The following is an 18,392-nucleotide window of genomic DNA, read 5'->3' as shown; positions in this document are numbered from 1 at the left end:
GAAAGATTAACATGCAGTTCAATGATGATAGGTGATAAAAAAAAACATCAAAACCCCCCCCCCCACCCACACACCGGAAAGAAATATGATATCTACATATCTCTAATGCGTGAAGTCGGATGCTAGCTCAAGTCGGTTAGGAAATTGGCTACTAAGTTGTTTTCCTTAGCGCATATGTAGATAGTATTATATTTTTTGTAATTTCATTACACAAAATGAGGAACAGCATACAATTGGTGAAGTCATCCAATGCACTTATGTTTATAATTAATAAGTATATAGTATAACCAAAGTATATACTTAAGCAGAGCTCCAGATAAAAATTTGGTCAAATTCTTATTTACTCCCTATTTAAAAAAATAATTCTTATTTTACCCCCTATTTATAAAATTAATTCTTAACAATATATTACCAAATAATTTTGAGTGCTTTAGATTCGCAGTCATTTACGCAAGAGCTTATAAGTTCATCAATTATTGACGAAACCATGCTTTGGGTATTTGAATCTAATTGAAAAAATGCATGCAGCGAGGACTTTTGACACTGAAATGGCTTTTTTGCCTTCCACGCTTCAATACACCGCTTCAGTTGGTCATTTAGATTTTTTCTGTAAAACGGTCACTCACACTTTGGCTTTATATAGGTCATAATGGCCTTTTGGTCGCCGATTAAGTCATATCAAAAACCATATTTAACATTTAATTTTAATGGCATTTTGAATAGGTATACAGTATATTACTTGTGTATAAAAATTACGATAAGTGTAATTAAAAAGGTACAATAAACAGTAATGACTCGCCTGAAAATCTAGGAGAACAGAATCGAGACTGTTTGGCCTTTCGACCGTTCTTAGGTGTGGCTCTTCCTCACATCAAACGCTTGAGTGGCGTTGATTTAAAGTTGTAGTTTTAATTAAGCGCCTAGACGAGCCAGAACCGGGATGAAATGTTTACCATACATAATTTGCTACTGTTAGTTTAACGCATGTTCGGAAATTGCGATTTCGTGTTTTATTTTTTCAATGCGTAACTTTACGCAAAGATTTTAAATCTAAATCGTTATTTAAGAAATTTAATTCGTTTTTACGCCTTTACGCATGTTATCTGGAGCACTGTACTTAAGTATATTTATAACCAAATGCCCTATTTTCCAAAATTACGCGTGAAATGTGCCCTTTTTGGGGAAGCTCCCCTCTATTTTGAAAAGCTGGCTGGAGCACTGTTAAGTTACATTCAAAATGACTGGTCATTGCAGAGCAGATTATGCAACTGGAGATAGGACCTTATCACCTGACATCTTTTATGACAGCATTGATTGGGCAATGAAACAGTTGCACTACATTGTTTATTCCAGTTTCAAATAATGGCTTTTACATTATTGATGACTTTGCGGGAGTGTAATAATGCCGTTTAATAATTTTAATACTTCGCTTTAACACCTTGAAGTTACCTCACTAGCTATGGCATCATTAGACAAGAATTGTGTTTGTTCGAAACACAATGCCCACTATTGCGCAGCTTTGAAATAAAATTTCAATATATCATTTGGCAGGTTTAGAAATTATCTCCCTTTTAAAGCTTATTACTTCACTTGGATTGTATTTTTTAACTTTTGACCTTGAAGGATGACCTTCACCTTTCACCACTCAAAATGTGCAGCTTCATGAGATACACATGCATGCCAAATATCAAGTTGCTATCTTCAATATTGCAAAAGTTACGGCCCATATTAAAGTTTTCGGACGGACACACACACACACACAGACAGACAGACAAACGGACTGACAGTACAACTGCAATATGCCACCCTACCGGGAGCATACAAATGTATCAGGGCATTTAGGCTCTGTACATTTATCTTTAATTACTAAACATGATGTACCTATGATATCAATAGAACATCATATCCGTTGTCATGTAATACAGAATTTATTACATTATATTTGTAAATGATGAAAACTCGGCAAAGCATCAGTTTTATCTTTTTTCCAATAACTTGTGTAATAAATTCCATATTACATAACCACTCATACAATACATGTATCTCTATATCTCTACATTCCAAACAGCAATATCATGTAAACATGCATAAGGTTTGGTCAAATTGTTGTCAATGGAAACAAAATAAAACTGGAATAAACAATGGGTTCCCTCAGCTCTTGCAACACTGGGAACTGTGTAAGGTAGTGAAGTCTGCAGTGTACAAATGCTAAGGAAGTAAACAAGGCACTATTGTTACTTCAAAAAAAAACTTGTCAATAATTTTAAAAGTTACATAAGAAATAAATATTTATGCTCCTGAAGAGGTGCTAGCAGACAGTCAGCATGGGTTGTCAGGTCTCATCTAGATGAATGCATATTAACAGGGATACAGTCATGCCATAGATTCATTCATCCTGCAAGTTTACTAAATAAACTCTTAAAAAAAAAAAATTCTCCATTGAAAATGAAAAAGTAGGAATAGTAGGAAGATTTGGTAAAAAAATAGGAAAAAGTAGGATCCTGATGAAAAAGTAGGAAATAGTAGGAAAAAGTATGACCGCTTGACAGCCTGCAAACAGCATAAGCCTGAACAGACTGCGCATTACTTACAGGCTGTTCTGGTTTAATGCTATTTGCATATAGCCATTCTCACTTTGCCTCTGAGTGGGAAAGGGTTAATGGGTTGTGGGAATGTGGGCCAAGAACTAAGAGGTGTATAATTTTCTATACACTACACATTACAAATGGCTGTACCTCTGGATCAACCCCATTGTATTTTGACTTGGACATCTTCTCGTAACGCACAATCACCTCATCTCCTGTTGCCTTCTCAACATACTTACTGCCTGAATACATAACCAATTAAAAACAACAATAAAGAACTAAGTTGAAATATTAGTTTCAAGCTAAAACAAGAATATCAGTGAAACTGATGGATGCTCCCCGATGATGTGCTTTGTAAATGTATGTGTTTATAAACACCTAAAAAAATCAATTATTAGCCTCTGTGACCTTGACCCCAGCGACCCCAAACCTCATCAAAAGGTAGAGGTCCTTGCAAGGTACCTACATGCCAAATATGAAAGCGATTGGTAAAGTATTGAAGGCGCTATGAGAAACGGTAGCAAAAGTGTGACAGAAGGAAGGAAGTACGGAACTACAAACTGGCAACTATATGCTCCAACGAAAATATTTTCGGGGAGCATAAAAACAACTTACCATTGGAATATATTACGTTATAAAATCCTAAAGTTAAGAACTCTGAATGACAGAAAAAATGAAAACAAAACAAACATACCTATTTGTCCATATGTTTCCTAAGCTAACATAGAATGGAACTATTTTTAACAGATAACACAGCATGTGGTGTTAAATTGCATTTGAAATACAGTTGCCTATATACCATCCAGATATACCTTTCTCTTTTACAGGCAACATTTATACCTAGCCCAAATTCCAACGCCAGGATAATGAGGAGAGCTTGGCTTTTTTCCAGAGGTCAAGCTCTAAAGTATTTGAGCCTCGGTACGGGAAAAGCTGGCTTAATGCAAGTGCGTAAAATGTTGTCTAAGATTTGCCTCTACAGTCTGCAAATGCTTAGTACATACAACACTTTCTGCTTTTATTTAAGTCTCTTCTTAATAAAAATAGTAGTAAAAAAGTGTCATCCCTGATCAGCATGTACAAAAAACTAATCTTGGATGACACTTTGAGAACATGCACTAAGTTTCATTTTCCTTGTGGGAGGCTCATTTCTAACTAGCCAAATCCAACGCGCCATGATGATGATGAAAGCTTGCCTTCTTTCCAATAAAAAAGTCAAGCTTAGAAGCATTTTGAAGCATCAAAACAAAATCAATGGCTCCATACAAAACCAGCCTACCCTGTTTATGGACCAGATCTGGGCGGAGGTAGACGCCGGTGCGTGCGTGCTTGTAGCTCTCTCCCTTTACCATCCCCTGGGTGAGCAGGTTCACGAAGGGCTCCCTGTGGGCACACATCTCCTTATCATGCAGGAAGTGGCTGAAGAACCGCGCATAGTACAGGTGCAGGTAGGCTGGAACAATGGAGGTAGAACAGAGGTGGAAGTCTGTAGGTTATGTAAATAGGTAAAAAAAAACGGTAACAATTACAGAATAATGATTGAATCTGACCGAAAGATTAACCCTTTACCACTTAGATACATATTTTTAGCCCTTTACCACTTAAGATACATATTTTTTAACCCTTTACCACTTAGATACATATATTTAACCCTTTACCACTTAGATACATATTTTTAACCCTTTACCACTTAGATACATATATTTAACCCTTTACCACTTATATACATATTTTTAGCCCTTTACCACTTAGATGCATGTTTTTAACCTTTTACCACTTAGATACATATATTTAACCCTTTACCACTTAGATACATATTTTTAACCCTTTACCACTTAGATACATATATTTAACCCTTTACCACTTAAATACATATTTTTAACCCTTTACCACTTAGATATATATTTTTAACACTTTACCACTTAGATACGTATTTATACGCATTTGGAGTCCCTTAGAAAGTTAAATATAACTTAAGAGCTTTCTTACTAAATTCAAGTTTTAAAGGTTTCATTCCAACCCTTAGATACTGATGAGCAGCAAACAGCATACAACCTGAACAGACTTCGAGTTACTCGCAGGCTGTTCTGATTTTATGCTGTTTGCACATAGCCATTTTCACTTTGCCTCTGAGTGGGTAAGGGTTAATGCATGTGCGTAAAGTGTTGTCACATATTAGCGTGTGCAGACGCTTATCAGGACAACACTTTCTGTCTTTATGTACTTTTTGTACAAAGAAAGGCTTTTCTAACCAAAAATCTTGTCTAGGTAGAAAGTGTTGCCCTCGTAAGCCTGTGCATACTAAAAAGGCTAATCTGGGAAGACAACCTTACTCATATGCATTTTGCCCAATTTTCCCTGATTGTTGTCCTCATACGCCTGTGTATACTGAACAGGCTAATCTGGGAAGACACATTACTCATATGCATTTTGCCCAATTTTCCCTGAATGTTGTCCTCATACACCTGTGTATACTGAACACACTAATCTGGGAAGACACCTTACTCATATGCATTTTGCCCAATTTTCCCTGAGTGTAGCTCACCTGTCAAGCAAATCAAGTTTAAACTGGGTGGGAATTTCATCTCTACTCTCTAGTCAGTGGTGGTAATGTAAATGTTGAGTAAAACATGACTAAAAAGAAGGACATTCCTTCCATTATCATTATTAAATGACAAATGTGATTGTAAATTAATTCAATGCTTCACACTTTTTTTAGGTTACGAGTTATTTTTGAATAACACAACAGCAAATTGATCAGTTATTTGACTTATGTTCTACATGTATTTTGTTTTGAAATGTGCAGAGTAAAAACAATATGATTTCCATATTTATTGAACATTTCTGTCAAATAAATTCAAATATTCTGTTTTCTCAAAGAAATTCCATACATTCTCTACACATTCAATACAACTGATACCTGCAACCAGCAACTTAACGTCTAAAATAAAATGTCTACGTTGCCTGCATAACACACTGACTTTTTCCAGAAATATAACTTGAAGTTCAAGCTTGAATACATTTGTTTCAGTCATGTCACACTTTTCCTTGGACAGCTGGTTTACCAGGACTATGTGGACGTACCCCAATTAATAATAATAATAAGTATGTTGAAAACCTGATTAACCCATTTATGCCTAGCGTCTAGAAAAAAGGCCTTGGCAAACAGCGTAGACCCAGATGAGACACCGCATGGTGTGGTGTCTCATCAGGGTCTACGCTGTTTGCTTGAAGGAGTTTCTGTAATTAATATTCTAAATATAGAAATAAATATACTAGACATCCCTAATTTTTTTAAATAAATTGATCCAATTTAGAAGGATGGGAGAGTCCACTAGGCATAAATGGGTTAAATACAATTAATTGCTTAGATCATCTAAGAGCATGTCTACCATGTTCAATGCCACCAATGTACAGGTCAACGGGCATGTATTTCTCAGTGACCTCGCGTGCGAAGGGCAGGTCAAGGTTATGGTTGTCAAGGTAACGCAGGAAGTACCAGGAGGAGTCCACAAAGGTGTCCATGGTGTCGGTCTCTCGACGCGCTGCACAACCACATCTAGAACACCAGGGACAGTAGATACACATCTAGAACACCAGGGACAGTAGATACACATAATTGAGCCTAAGTCTGGGGAAACTGGGCTTAATGCTTGTGCATTAAGTATGCCCCCAGATAAGCCTGTGCAGACTGTAAAGGCTTTTAAGGGATGACACTTTCTGTTTTTAGGTATTTTTCATTTAATGCATGTGCTTAAAGTACGCCCCCAGATAAACCTGTGCAGTCTGTAAAGGCTTATCAGGGATCACACTTTCCGCTTTTAGGTATTTTTCGTTTTAAAGGAAGTATTTTCTACATAAAAATCAAGTTATGGCCGAAATAGAGGTATCTGATTAGCCTGTGGAGACTGCATCTAGGACAATAATTGTGGAGACTGCATCTAGGACAATAATTGTGGAGACTGCATCTAGGACAATAATTGTGGAGACTGCATCTAGGACAATAATTGTGGAGACTGCATCTTGGACAATAATTTATCCACATGCATTAAGCCCATATTTTCCAGAAAAAGGCTAAATTTAAAGTGGATGATTGATAATAAATTATAAGCATCAAGTTGGAAAGGCTGCATGCCTACTGTTGAACAAACGGCAGAGCATTCTGTGATATCATCGTCCTCTGGAAAACCAACAGGGTTTAATGCACATGTGTTAAGTATTGTCCTTGATAAGTGTGTGCTGACCTCACAAGCATATCTGGGGCGATACTTTACATACTTCACAAGCAAATCTGGGGCGATACTTTACATACTTCACAAGCAAATCTGGGGCGATACTTTACATACTTCACAAGCAAATCTGGGGCGATACTTTACATACATGTGCTGACCTCACAAGCAAATCTGGGGCGATACTTTACATACATGTGCTGACCTCACAAGCAAATCTGGGGCGATACTTTACATACATGTGCTGACCTCACAAGCAAATCTGGGGCGATACTTTACATACCTCACAAGCAAATCTGGGGGGATACTTTACATACCTCACAAGCAAATCTGGGGCGATACTTTACATACTTCACAAGCAAATCTGGGGCGATACTTTACATACATGTGCTGACCTCACAAGCAAATCTGGGGCGATACTTTACATACTTCACAAGCAAATCTGGGGCGATACTTTACATACATGTGCTGACCTCACAAGCAAATCTGGGGCAATACTTTACAAACTTCACAAGCAAATCTGGGGCGATACTTTACATACATGTGCTGATCTCACAAGCAAATCTGAGGCGATACTTTACATACATGCATTTAGACCTGTTTCCCCAGAGTGCGGTGCAATTATATTGTTGTCATGCTATTTCAAGTAGAAATCTATTAATTGTTTTACTGTTGATGTACCAATGATTTCATTATACTTGATTCAGGTCACAGCATGTATCCATATTTCTTTAATTTAATTTATTTTAATAGATTCAGCCACCCAGACATTTTGGAATTGATGACAAACTTCATATTATACCTATTTAATTAAAATTATTATAGTTAATTGCATGTATTGACGAAATTCTATCAAATAGTTTTTGTTTATTGGTAAAAAAAAGTGCAATTTTGATTTTGGTATAAGAAAATACAATATTTGGTTAAATTAAGCAAAAGAAATGTTTCACAATGAATATGCCTTCTTTGAAAAAAATGAGTGATGATAATTTTATAGATAATAATCAAATTTAGGCACTTTTAAAAAAATTAACCGTGGGTCAAGAAGTTTGTTTCATAAGTAATTCAATACAGACAAAGAACTTATATAGGTTTCCATTACCACGGCAACCCACCTGGGGCACTTGACATCATGCCAGGCGTCGTTGTCAAGGAGCGCTGCATGCCCAGGGGTGCTGGTGTCAGGGAGCCCCACAGGAAGGTCTTCATACGGTACTGGCACCGCCTGCAGGGGACGTGGATAGGGATATGAGGTTTTTAACTCTTTACAACTTAGATACGTATTTAACCCTTTACCACTTAGATACGTATTTAATGCTTTACAACTTAGATATGTATTTTGGCGCCTTTGTAGTCCCTTAGAAAGTTAAATTTAATTAAAGACCGTTCTAACTAGATTCAAGTTTTAAAGGCATCATTTCCAACCCTTAGATACTGATGAGTAGCAAACAGCATAAAACCTGAACAGACTGCGAGTTAATGCAGCCTGTTCTGGTTTTATGCTGTTTGCACATAGCCATGTTCACTTTGCCTCTGAGTGGAAATGATTTTTTTGATTTTTTTTTGTTACAGCCTGTGCCATTTGGATTGGGAAAATTAGCGCGATAAACCATGAAATTGGGAAAAATATCGCGATAAACCATGAAATTGGGAAACATCAAGCATTATAAATATGATTATAAGAACAGAATTAAAATTGTCAAGTACATATTTGACAGCTTTTTTTATATAATACATGCTGCTTTCATGTCTTCTTACAATAAGGTCAAGTTTTAGTTAATATCCTTCTACATGCATATTAAACTTGCAATAACCTATAGATTCTTAAGTACACCATTTAATCATAACCTCTTTCAGAGTATTAATTTAATTCAGTGTTTATTTTTAAATTAAAAATATCATCTCATTCTGGTGAAAACATTATAAAATATTAACAAACACCCTTTATTGTTCTTGCTGTGTTAATGATGTATTCAATGGAGTTTATATAAAATATTTAATGTGTAACCTTTCAATATCTTGCACTGGACATCCTCAGTTCAATGCTATTTCAGTAAACTGACAAACATAATAAAGCAGAATATGCATATGAATCTGATTATACACAGATCCACTAACATTTATATCAAATCATGTTTGTCTCTTTCCATTTTCGAACAATACTCATCTTAAATGCTTTAAATTTGTGAGAAGACTGAACTCCAATTTTCCAGCTCTGGTGTCACATTCACTGTGCAGATTTCTAATAAATGTTTGTTGTTTTTATCTCAAACGTAATATTTTGAGTTAATTGACATACGCATTAAATTATTCCCTAATAACCATATGATATCGGTTGTTAATTTGAATGTTGTTTATTATTTTCCCCGCTCATCACAATTTCTCATCTCGTTGCCGCCATCTTGGACATGTGTAAAAACAGGCATGCTCAATTGGGATACATCAACTATCGTTGGTATCCTCCACAATATATAGAGAGATGTGTGGATAGCAACTTGAAATGGTATGTATTCGGCAACATTCGCGAACAATACGTAAGTCAGTTGTCTTTTTGCGACGACTCGACAAGCTCTATCAGCACTCATTATACAAAATTATCGCTTAATGACATTGAAATCTTATTGGCCTTATTAGGAAAATTTTGTAATTTTGGGGGAATTTTTTGTCCGATTTTTGGGAAAAAAAACGTAGATTTTTGCAATTGGGAAGCAGCCAAATATCTGTGGTAATTTTAGGCAAAAAAAATCACTGAGTGGGAAAGGGTTTATGAACACGAGCTCCTTTCTCATGTGCCCAAAGTGTTGTTCCAGATTAACCTGTGCAGACTGCAGCAGCTAATGTGGTACGAAACTTTTCCCCTACAACCTGTGCAGACTGCAGCAGCTAATGTGGTACGAAACTTTCCCCCTACAACTTGTGCAGACTGCAGCAGCTAATGTGGTACGAAACTTTCCCCCTACAACCTGTGCAGACTGCAGCAGCTAATGTGGTACAAAACTTTCCCCCTACAACCTGTGCAGACTGCAGCAGCTAATGTGGTACGAAACTTTCCCCCTACAACCTGTGCAAACTGCAGCAGCTAATGTGGTACAAAACTTTCCCCCTACAAACTGTGCAGACTGCAGCAGCTAATGTGGTACGAAACTTTCCCCCTACAACCTGTGCAGACTGCAGCAGCTAATGTGGTACGAAACTTTCCCCCTACAACCTGTGCAGACTGCAGCAGCTAATGTGGTACGAAACTTTTCCCCTACAACCTGTGCAGACTGCAGCAGCTAATGTGGTACGAAACTTTCCCCCTACAAACGATTTTCATTAAGAAGAGACTAACTTTGAACAAAATATTCCATAAAAGCTGAAAGTCATGTTCCTCATTAAACTGTGCGGACTGCACAAGTTAATCTTAAACAACACTTTATTCACATGCATTTAGCCCAGTTTTCACACTAAGCAGATAATTTACTCATGAAGGGGCAGCCTGATTTACCCAAATACACACCCAAATACACCCAAATACACTCATAATACCCAAATACTCCTAATTTTGTCAGGTTAGGGTTAGGTTAGGGTATTTTGAGGGTATATTTGGTATTTTGAGCATATTTGGGGGTGTATTTGGGTGTATTTTGGTAAATCATGCCACCCCTCATGAAGAGGCTTCGTTGCCAATGAATTAGAGCTGCTCTCTGGAAAGACTTAGCTGAATGTATGAGCATAAAATGTCATCATTTATTAGCCTGCGCAGTCCTTACAGGCTAACCAATAACAGGACACTTTCCATTTTGCTGACTTTTTTTGTTAAAGTAACAATCACGCTAAAAAATATCGAATATTTCGTTAAATAAAACTAACCCATAAAAAAATCAATGTTCCTTTTAGCAAAATGCAAAATTTCAACGATATGTTGTCTGGTAGAATTGATTTAACGAGATACAAAATGCTCGTTTTTATTTTTTTGTGGCCACATATAATTTCATTTATATCTCCTGTAAAATATCCGAACATTTACGGGCGAACACGAGATTGGATACGGTAAGCGTAGGAAGCATGACATAGCTCTCATGAATAATCATTCTGTGAAATCAAAGTGAATTCTGGGTAACTGGAACTTGTATAAATTATGCAAATGAACGCAACCCGAATGAATCCGATCCTGACTCGAAAGCGAAAGTAGATTACATCGTGGAACGATATTTAGATATTTCGATGCTTAAAACTTGCCGAATGCTTGTAATATAACGTTTTTACATCAATGTTACTTGTTTTTAGGGTCTTCCTATTGTAATTAACCATCGTATGGTACTACTTGTTGTCCAATGTTTTTATATAGCATAATACAGTAGCCGTATGTATTGGTGAGCGTGATAGTGACTTTAAAGGAAGTCTGTTCAGAACCAAAATCTAGTCCAAGTGTTGCCCCCCATTAACCGGTGCAGACCGCACAGACCAATCACATTCTTAATACTGGCTCAAAGTTTACTGAACATAAACCATGCCTACCCCTCAGTAATCGACGTGAATTATAGGTACAAACCCCACACCTACGGCAGTGAATCATAGGTACCTACCCCACAGCCACGGCAGTGAATTATAGGTACCTACCCCACAGCTAGTGAAGAGAATTATAGGTACCTACCCCACAGCTACGGCAGTGAATTATAGGTACCTACCCCACAGCTACTGCAGTGAATTATAGGTACCTACCCCACAGCTACTGCAGTGAATTATAGGTACCTACCCCACAGCTACGGCAGTGAATTATAGGTACCTACCCCACAGCTACTGCAGTGAATTATAGGTACCTACCCCACAGCTACGGCAGTGAATTATAGGTACCTTCCCCACAGCTACTGCAGTGAATTATAGGTACCTACCCCACAGCTACTGCAGTGTATGATGGGTACCTACCCCACAGCTAGTGAAGTGAATTATAGGTACCTACCCCACAGCTAGTGAAGTGAATTATAGGTACCTACCCCACAGCTACTGCAGTGTATGATTGGTACCTACCCCACAGCTAGTGAAGTGAATTATAGGTACCTACCCCACAGCTACTGCAGTGTATGATGGGTATAGGGGTGCCCCAGTATCGCTGTCGGGAGATGAGCCAGTCATGGAGTCGGGAACTCACTGGGTAGCCTCCAAACCCTCGCGACTACAATCACATCACATCACATGCCAGTCTAATAAAACACTGATGTGTGCATGATTTAATCGTAGATAAATAAACTGAACATTTTTTTTTTTAAATAATAAGAAGAATATTCTGCACAATGATTTTCATCATTCATAATTGAGGCAGACGGCACAAAACCTACTTCATTCCAATATTTATTTAAATAGTACTTGTACACGTAGAAATTAAAACTTGACAGTTTCAAAATGCTATGTAGCATTAATATGCTTAAACAGAAATGTTCCATCATTGCATATATTTCAAATGCTGTATATGCGAGTCTTACCTGGGCCAGGTGCATGACAGCCTCAGCAGCCGCAGACCGTGTCATTCCATCAAACTGGGTACCATGGAAACACAAGAGATGTGATTGTCAGAAACACAATGCCCACTTATGCGCCGTTTTGAATCAAAAAATTATTTTTTTATGATATCCCTTTAAAAAATATTATTTCCCTTGTTAAAATGGTCTGTACCTGCCAAATATAATAAAATCGAAATTATCTCCCTTTAAAGCTTGTTACTTCCCTTGGATTTCGTTTTTTGATCTTTGACCTTGAAAGATGACCTAGTCCTTGACCTTACACCACTCTCCATGAGATACACATGCATGCCAAATATCGAGTTGCTATCTTCAATATTGCAAACGTTATGGCCAATGTTAAAATTTTCGCACGGACAGAAAGACAGACGGACGGATGGACTGACAAGACAGTTCAACTGCTATATGCCACCCTACCAGGGGCATAAAAAGAGAAAACAATGACCCAACAACTTTAACAATTATGCCAGCGTTAACTTCAGCTATCACAAATGATTATCAATACAGCCTCATACCACTTTTTACAGATGTTACAAGAGTTTACAGATTATGTGTGCTGTATTTTATCCTTCAATATCACAGTATGACTTTTTTTATTCACATCAAAACATTATGAATCAATGACGTGAAGCCAATCTGCCATTCTAACTGTTTGAGAAGAATTAATTACATTATGTCTCCACATGTTTATGAACTACACGAATTTACGAAAAATTTACCTCAAGGTCAAGTTTGAGGTTCTGTAGAAAAAATGGCTAAAAGTCAGCCAAATAAAATCAAAGATAGCAACGAGTCGGCTTTTATAAATAGTGTGAAAGAAAATATAATGTCAAGTACTACAATACACTTTGTTGATGTGTGTGTGTGTGTGTGTATTTTGAAGTTTCTGAGGTCCTACTGAATCTGAGGCTGCATTATGTGTGGTACCAGAGTGTGTCCCAGCACAGCTACCTAGTAAACTTACTAGAATCAATAAAGTTGGAACGAATTTTAAAATTTGCAATTTGCAGCTATTCATTTGTTTCTGAAAGAGTATCAATTTTGGTGTGGTCTTGCGCTGCTTGAGAATGCAAGAGAAATTGGAGGAAACCCTATAGGTCTGGTTTGTTTACCACCAACCGAACTCACATCCTTCCAGGAAACGGGGTTAACTCTTTTACTGCTGGAACCGAATTTTGAAGGCCTTTGCAAACAGTTTGGATCCAGATGAGACGCCACAGAACATGGTGTCTCATCAAGATCCAAACTGTTTGCTATTCTGAAAGTATTATTTGAAAAAAAAATCGAAGAAAATGCTTATTTTAGAAATTCAGCAGATGACATTTTAGCAGACGACAAATTTCCCAGCATGCAAAGGGTTATCAACCACGTTGCCTTTGTTCATCAACTGCATGAAATTTCACAGAAATCTGGCACATTTTATCCAAAATGTCAAACAGTAGCGTTAAAAAACAACAACTTGATGGCAACCATTTGGCTATTTTGAATTTTGCTTATAAAAACATGGTTACATAATTTGTAAGAAAAAACATGGTCCCCTATATCTACTGTTGATCCTACCTGGTAAGAATTTGTCATCGTTGGGTTGTCTTGGTTGTCTGAGTAAACAGGCTGCCATTTTAGCAGAAGCTGCTGAGCAATTTGAAGGTCAGAGCTGGACAATGCTGGTATCCCTTCAATAAAAGAATTAACAAATAAAAATAACTTTCCATCATTTGTACATATTATACAGTATTCAAAAATACAAATGTTTGCAGAAAAATTGTGTCTGCTTTCCTTTTTAAACTGGACTTTTGTTGCAAATTTGACTGAATATATACTAATATACTCACATCGCATTGTCACAGAAATAGCAACCTTGCCCGTTGCTAATTTCAAGGGCACATTACTCAGACATAAATGGACCACTGCAGGTAAAAACACATAATATAGATTAATAAAACAATTTTACTTTAATTACAAGGTCACTTCCTGTTGTTGTTTTTTCTTAGCCAAATGCAGAAAGTGACCTTGTAAGTAAAGTAACATTGTTTTATAACTAATCTATAAAATGTGTTTTCACAACACATTATGATATTCTGTCTGTGGCTACAGTGATTATTTTTGGCCCAAAATTACAGCCTTTTACAGGCTGTTTCCCAACTGTACATATCAAACAAAAGACTGTTTCCCTATTGCAAAAAGTAACATTTTCCCCCCAAAATCTTGCCAAACTTTCCCAGAAAATATGCCAAACTTCACTGGGCTAAAAGACAAAATAGAAGCATTAGATGATTCTCAAGCATCTCACCCAGTGTGCAGTCAGACTGCATGGAGCTGGTCTCCGACCCTTCAGCCCCTCTGGCCACAGATGCTGCCACAACAATGGGTATCCTGTCCCCAGTGAGGGGGTGTACGGCCTGTACGGTGAGCACCCTGGGGCCTGTCCCCACCCCCTGTCCCAGGCCCAGGGTGTGGTACTGGGGCGTGTTGTAGAGGTGGCTGGCTGGCACAATGATGTGACTGATGCCGTAGATAGCCTCTGGATGATCCGTGAATATGGACAAGAAGTCATAAGGCTCGCCATTCTGAATAAAGAACAGAAACTGTTTTACTTTACTTTATTTATTGATCTAATTTGATTACTGTTCAAGCACAAACAATGTTTTATAGATTACAGGTAAGCTTGAAAACAGAATCATGATAAACTATTTCTGTGCATTTAAATTTTCCATTTTATGTTTAACCCAAGATTACTTTACAGCTAAATTAATATTCCTTGGGATTGTTTCCCTTATCCCATGTTTTTCGAACTGAATTAATTTGTGTTTCAAACAGCCATCGAAACTGGTTTACAAGTTGATACTAACTTACAATGGTTTAATGACCGCCTACAAGATCATTCTTCACTGTGTACGTAGTTATAATGCTGCCCATTTAACCCATTTATACCTAGTGGACTCTCCCATCCTTCTAAATTGGATCAATTTATTTCCAAAATTAGGGATGTCTAGTATATTTATTTCTATATTTAGAATATTTCTTACAGAAATTCCTTTAAGCAAACAGCGCAGACCCAGATGAGACGCCGCATCATGCAGCGTCTCATCTGGGTCTACGCTGTTTGCCAAGGCCTTTTTTCTAGACGCTATGCATAAATGGGTCAATAGTCTTCCTGATTTGACTATAGTACATTATTTACAAATATATCTTTTTTGGTCACAATTCAAGAAACAAATATTCCTAGTTTCAACATAATAAAAGCATGAAAAATTGAGAAGCTAAAGAAAATTTGAAATAAAGCCTATCATTTAACAAGGGCTGTTTGTAAAACATGCATGCCCCCCAGATGGGCTGTCAGTTGTAGTGGCAGCCATTGTGTAAATACGTTTTTTGTCACTGTGACCTTGACCTTTGACCTAATGTAAGTTATCATCCGGAAACCATTGTACTATTTCGAGTCACTGTGACCTTGACCTTTGACCAAGTGACCTGAAAATCAATAGGGGTCATCTGCCAGTCATGATCAAGGGGGGAGTGGGAGGGGGGTATAATGTGGGGTGTGGTAATTTATATGATGTCTAAAAAAAAAATATTTTTTTTTTGGGGGGGGGGGGGGTTGGGGGGTGGGGGTGGGAGGGGGGTGGGGGTGAGAGGGGGTATAATGTGGGGTGTGGTAATTTATTAGATGTTTAAAAAAAAATTGGGGGGTGGGGGGGGGTAGGGGGAGTGAGAGGGGGGTAAAATGTGGTGTGTGGTAATTCATTAGATGTTTAAAAAAACAAGATTTCTTTGAGAAATACAATACCCCCGAGTAGTAGTAGTAGTAGAAGCAGTAGTAGAAGTAGTAGTATTAGTAGTAGTAGTAGTAGTAGTAGTAGTAGTAGTAGTAGTAGTAGTAGTAGTAGTAGTAGTAGTAGTAGTAGTAGTAGTAGCAGTAGCAGTTGCAGCAGCAGTAGCAGCATTACAATACCAATACTTAAGAATGATCAAATGGGAAAAGGTAACCTAGCACTGGCAGTAAATATGGGGCTCATTTACAGGTCAGATTTGGAAACTCTGCTGTAAAATGAGATTTTGAATGAATTAAAGGGAGGCAAATCTGTAATTAAAAAAACATGCATAAACCGTAGTTGTTTCCCTTGTTTGAACCATGCTTAATCCTTATAATGCCGTAGTAGTAGTAGTGGTAGTAGTAGTAGTAGTAGTAGTAGTAGCAGTAGCAGTAGCAGCAGCAGTAGCAGCAGTAGCAGCATTACAATACCAATACTTAAGAATGATCAAATGGGAAAAGGTAACCTAGCACTGGCAGTAAATATGGGGCTCATTTACAGGTCAGATTTGGAATCTCTGCTGTAAAATGAGATTTTGAATGAATTAAAGGGAGGCAAATCTGTAATAAAAAAAACATGCATAAACCGTAGTTGTTTCCCTTGTTTGAACCATGCTTAATCCTTATAATGCCTATGTAGTAGTAGTAGTAGTAGTAGTAGTAGTAGTAGTAGTAGTAGTAGAAGTAGTAGTAGTAGTAGTAGTAGTAGCAGTAGCAGTAGCAGCAGCATTACAATACCAATACTTAAGAATGATCAAATGGGAAAAGGTAACCTAGCACTGGCAGTAAATATGGGGCTCATTTACAGGTCAGATTTGGAATCTCTGCTGTAAAATGAGATTTTGAATGAATTAAAGGGAGGCAAATCTGTAATAAAAAGAACATGCATAAACCGTAGTTGTTTCCCTTGTTTGAACCATGCTTAATCCTTATAATGCCTATTTCCAGTAACTGTGACCTTCACCTGTGACCTTGACCTTTGACCTAGTGACCTCAAAATCAATAGGGGTCATCTGCGAGTCATGTTCAATGTACCTATGAAGTTTCATGATCCTAGCCCCAAGCGTTCTTGAGTTATCATCCGGAAACCACCTGGTGGACGGACCTACCGACCTACCGACCGACATAAGCAAAGCAATATACCCCCTCTTCTTCGAAGGGGGGCATAAAAATTAAAAAAATGGGGGGGGGGGGGGGGGTGGAGGGTGGGGGTAAGAGGGGGTATAATGTGTGGTGTGGTTATTTATAATATGTTAAAAAAAAAATTGGGGGTTGGGGGGGTAGGGGGGATGGGGAGGTTAAAGGGGGTAATAATTTGGGGGTGTGGTAATTTATTTCATGTTTAAAATTATTTTTTTTGGGGGGTAGGGGGGTAGGGGGGCGGGGGGGGGGTGAGAGGGGGGTTATAATGTGGGGTGTGTGGTAATTTATAAGATGTTTTTTTTTTTAAATTGGGGGGGTGGGGGGGGGGTTTGTAGGGGGGATGGGGGGTGAGAGGGGGTAATAATGTGGTGTGTGGTAATTTATGAGATGTTTAACAAAAAATTGGGGGGGGTGGGGGGGGGTGGGGGGTTGGGGGGGGGGTAGGGGGGAGTGAGAGGGGGTTATAATGTGGGGTGTGGTAATTTATAAGATGCTTAAAAAAAAAATTGAGGGGGGGGGTGGGGGGTAGGGGGAGTGGGAGGTAGGGGGGGGTGTGGTGGTGAGAGGGGGTATAATGTGGGGTGTGGTAATTTATAAGATGTTTAAAAAAAATGGGCAGGTGTGGGGGGTAGGGGGAGTGGGGGGTAGGGGGGTCGTGGTGGAGAGAGGGGGTATAATGTGGGGTGTGGTAATTTGTAAGATGTTTAAAAAAAAAATTGGGGGTGGCGGGGGTAGGGGGGTGGGGGGGGTAGGGGGGGTGGGGGGCGAGAGAGGGGGTAATAATGTGGGGTGTGTGGTTATTTATTAGATATTTAAAAAAAAATGGGGGGGTGGGGGTGGGGGTGTGGGGGGTAGGTGGGAGTGAGAGGGGGGATATAATGTGGGGTGGGGTAATTTATAAGATGTTAAATGTTTAGATGTTTTTTTTGGGGGGGTGGGGGGGTAGGGGGGGTAGGGGGGTGAGAGGGGGTAATAATGTGGGGTGGGGTAATTATAAGATGTTAAAAAAAATTGAGGGGGGTAGGGGGGGTTGGGGGGTAGGGGGGGTGAGAGGGGGGGTATAATTTGGGATGTGTTAATTTATAAGATGCTTAAAAAAAATAAAATTGGGGGGTTTTGGGGGGTT

At 38.3% G+C, this 18,392-nt stretch overlaps 1 protein-coding gene across 9 annotated transcripts in view; it reads right to left on the bottom strand.

Moving 5' to 3' along the window:
• The window catches only part of LOC127844725 (leucine--tRNA ligase, mitochondrial-like), a 77,348-nt gene that overhangs the window by 21,526 nt on the left and 37,430 nt on the right, over nt 1-18,392 (bottom strand). For all 9 annotated transcript variants that reach the window (XM_052375158.1, XM_052375159.1, XM_052375157.1 and 6 more), the window contains 8 exons: nt 14,603-14,879; nt 13,873-13,985; nt 12,277-12,330; nt 11,859-11,969; nt 7,930-8,039; nt 5,978-6,144; nt 3,865-4,038; nt 2,736-2,827 (listed from right to left, as the gene is read on the bottom strand). In XM_052375158.1, coding sequence (XP_052231118.1) covers nt 2,736-2,827; nt 3,865-4,038; nt 5,978-6,144; nt 7,930-8,039; nt 11,859-11,969; nt 12,277-12,330; nt 13,873-13,985; nt 14,603-14,879 — 1,098 coding nt within the window. The remainder of the gene's footprint in view (nt 1-2,735; nt 2,828-3,864; nt 4,039-5,977; nt 6,145-7,929; nt 8,040-11,858; nt 11,970-12,276; nt 12,331-13,872; nt 13,986-14,602; nt 14,880-18,392) is intronic.

The sequence above is a fragment of the Dreissena polymorpha genome, chromosome 9, assembly GCF_020536995.1.
Source record: "Dreissena polymorpha isolate Duluth1 chromosome 9, UMN_Dpol_1.0, whole genome shotgun sequence".
Classification (NCBI taxonomy): Eukaryota; Metazoa; Mollusca; class Bivalvia; order Myida; family Dreissenidae; genus Dreissena; species Dreissena polymorpha.
This window is presented reverse-complemented; position numbering and strand designations above follow the sequence as displayed.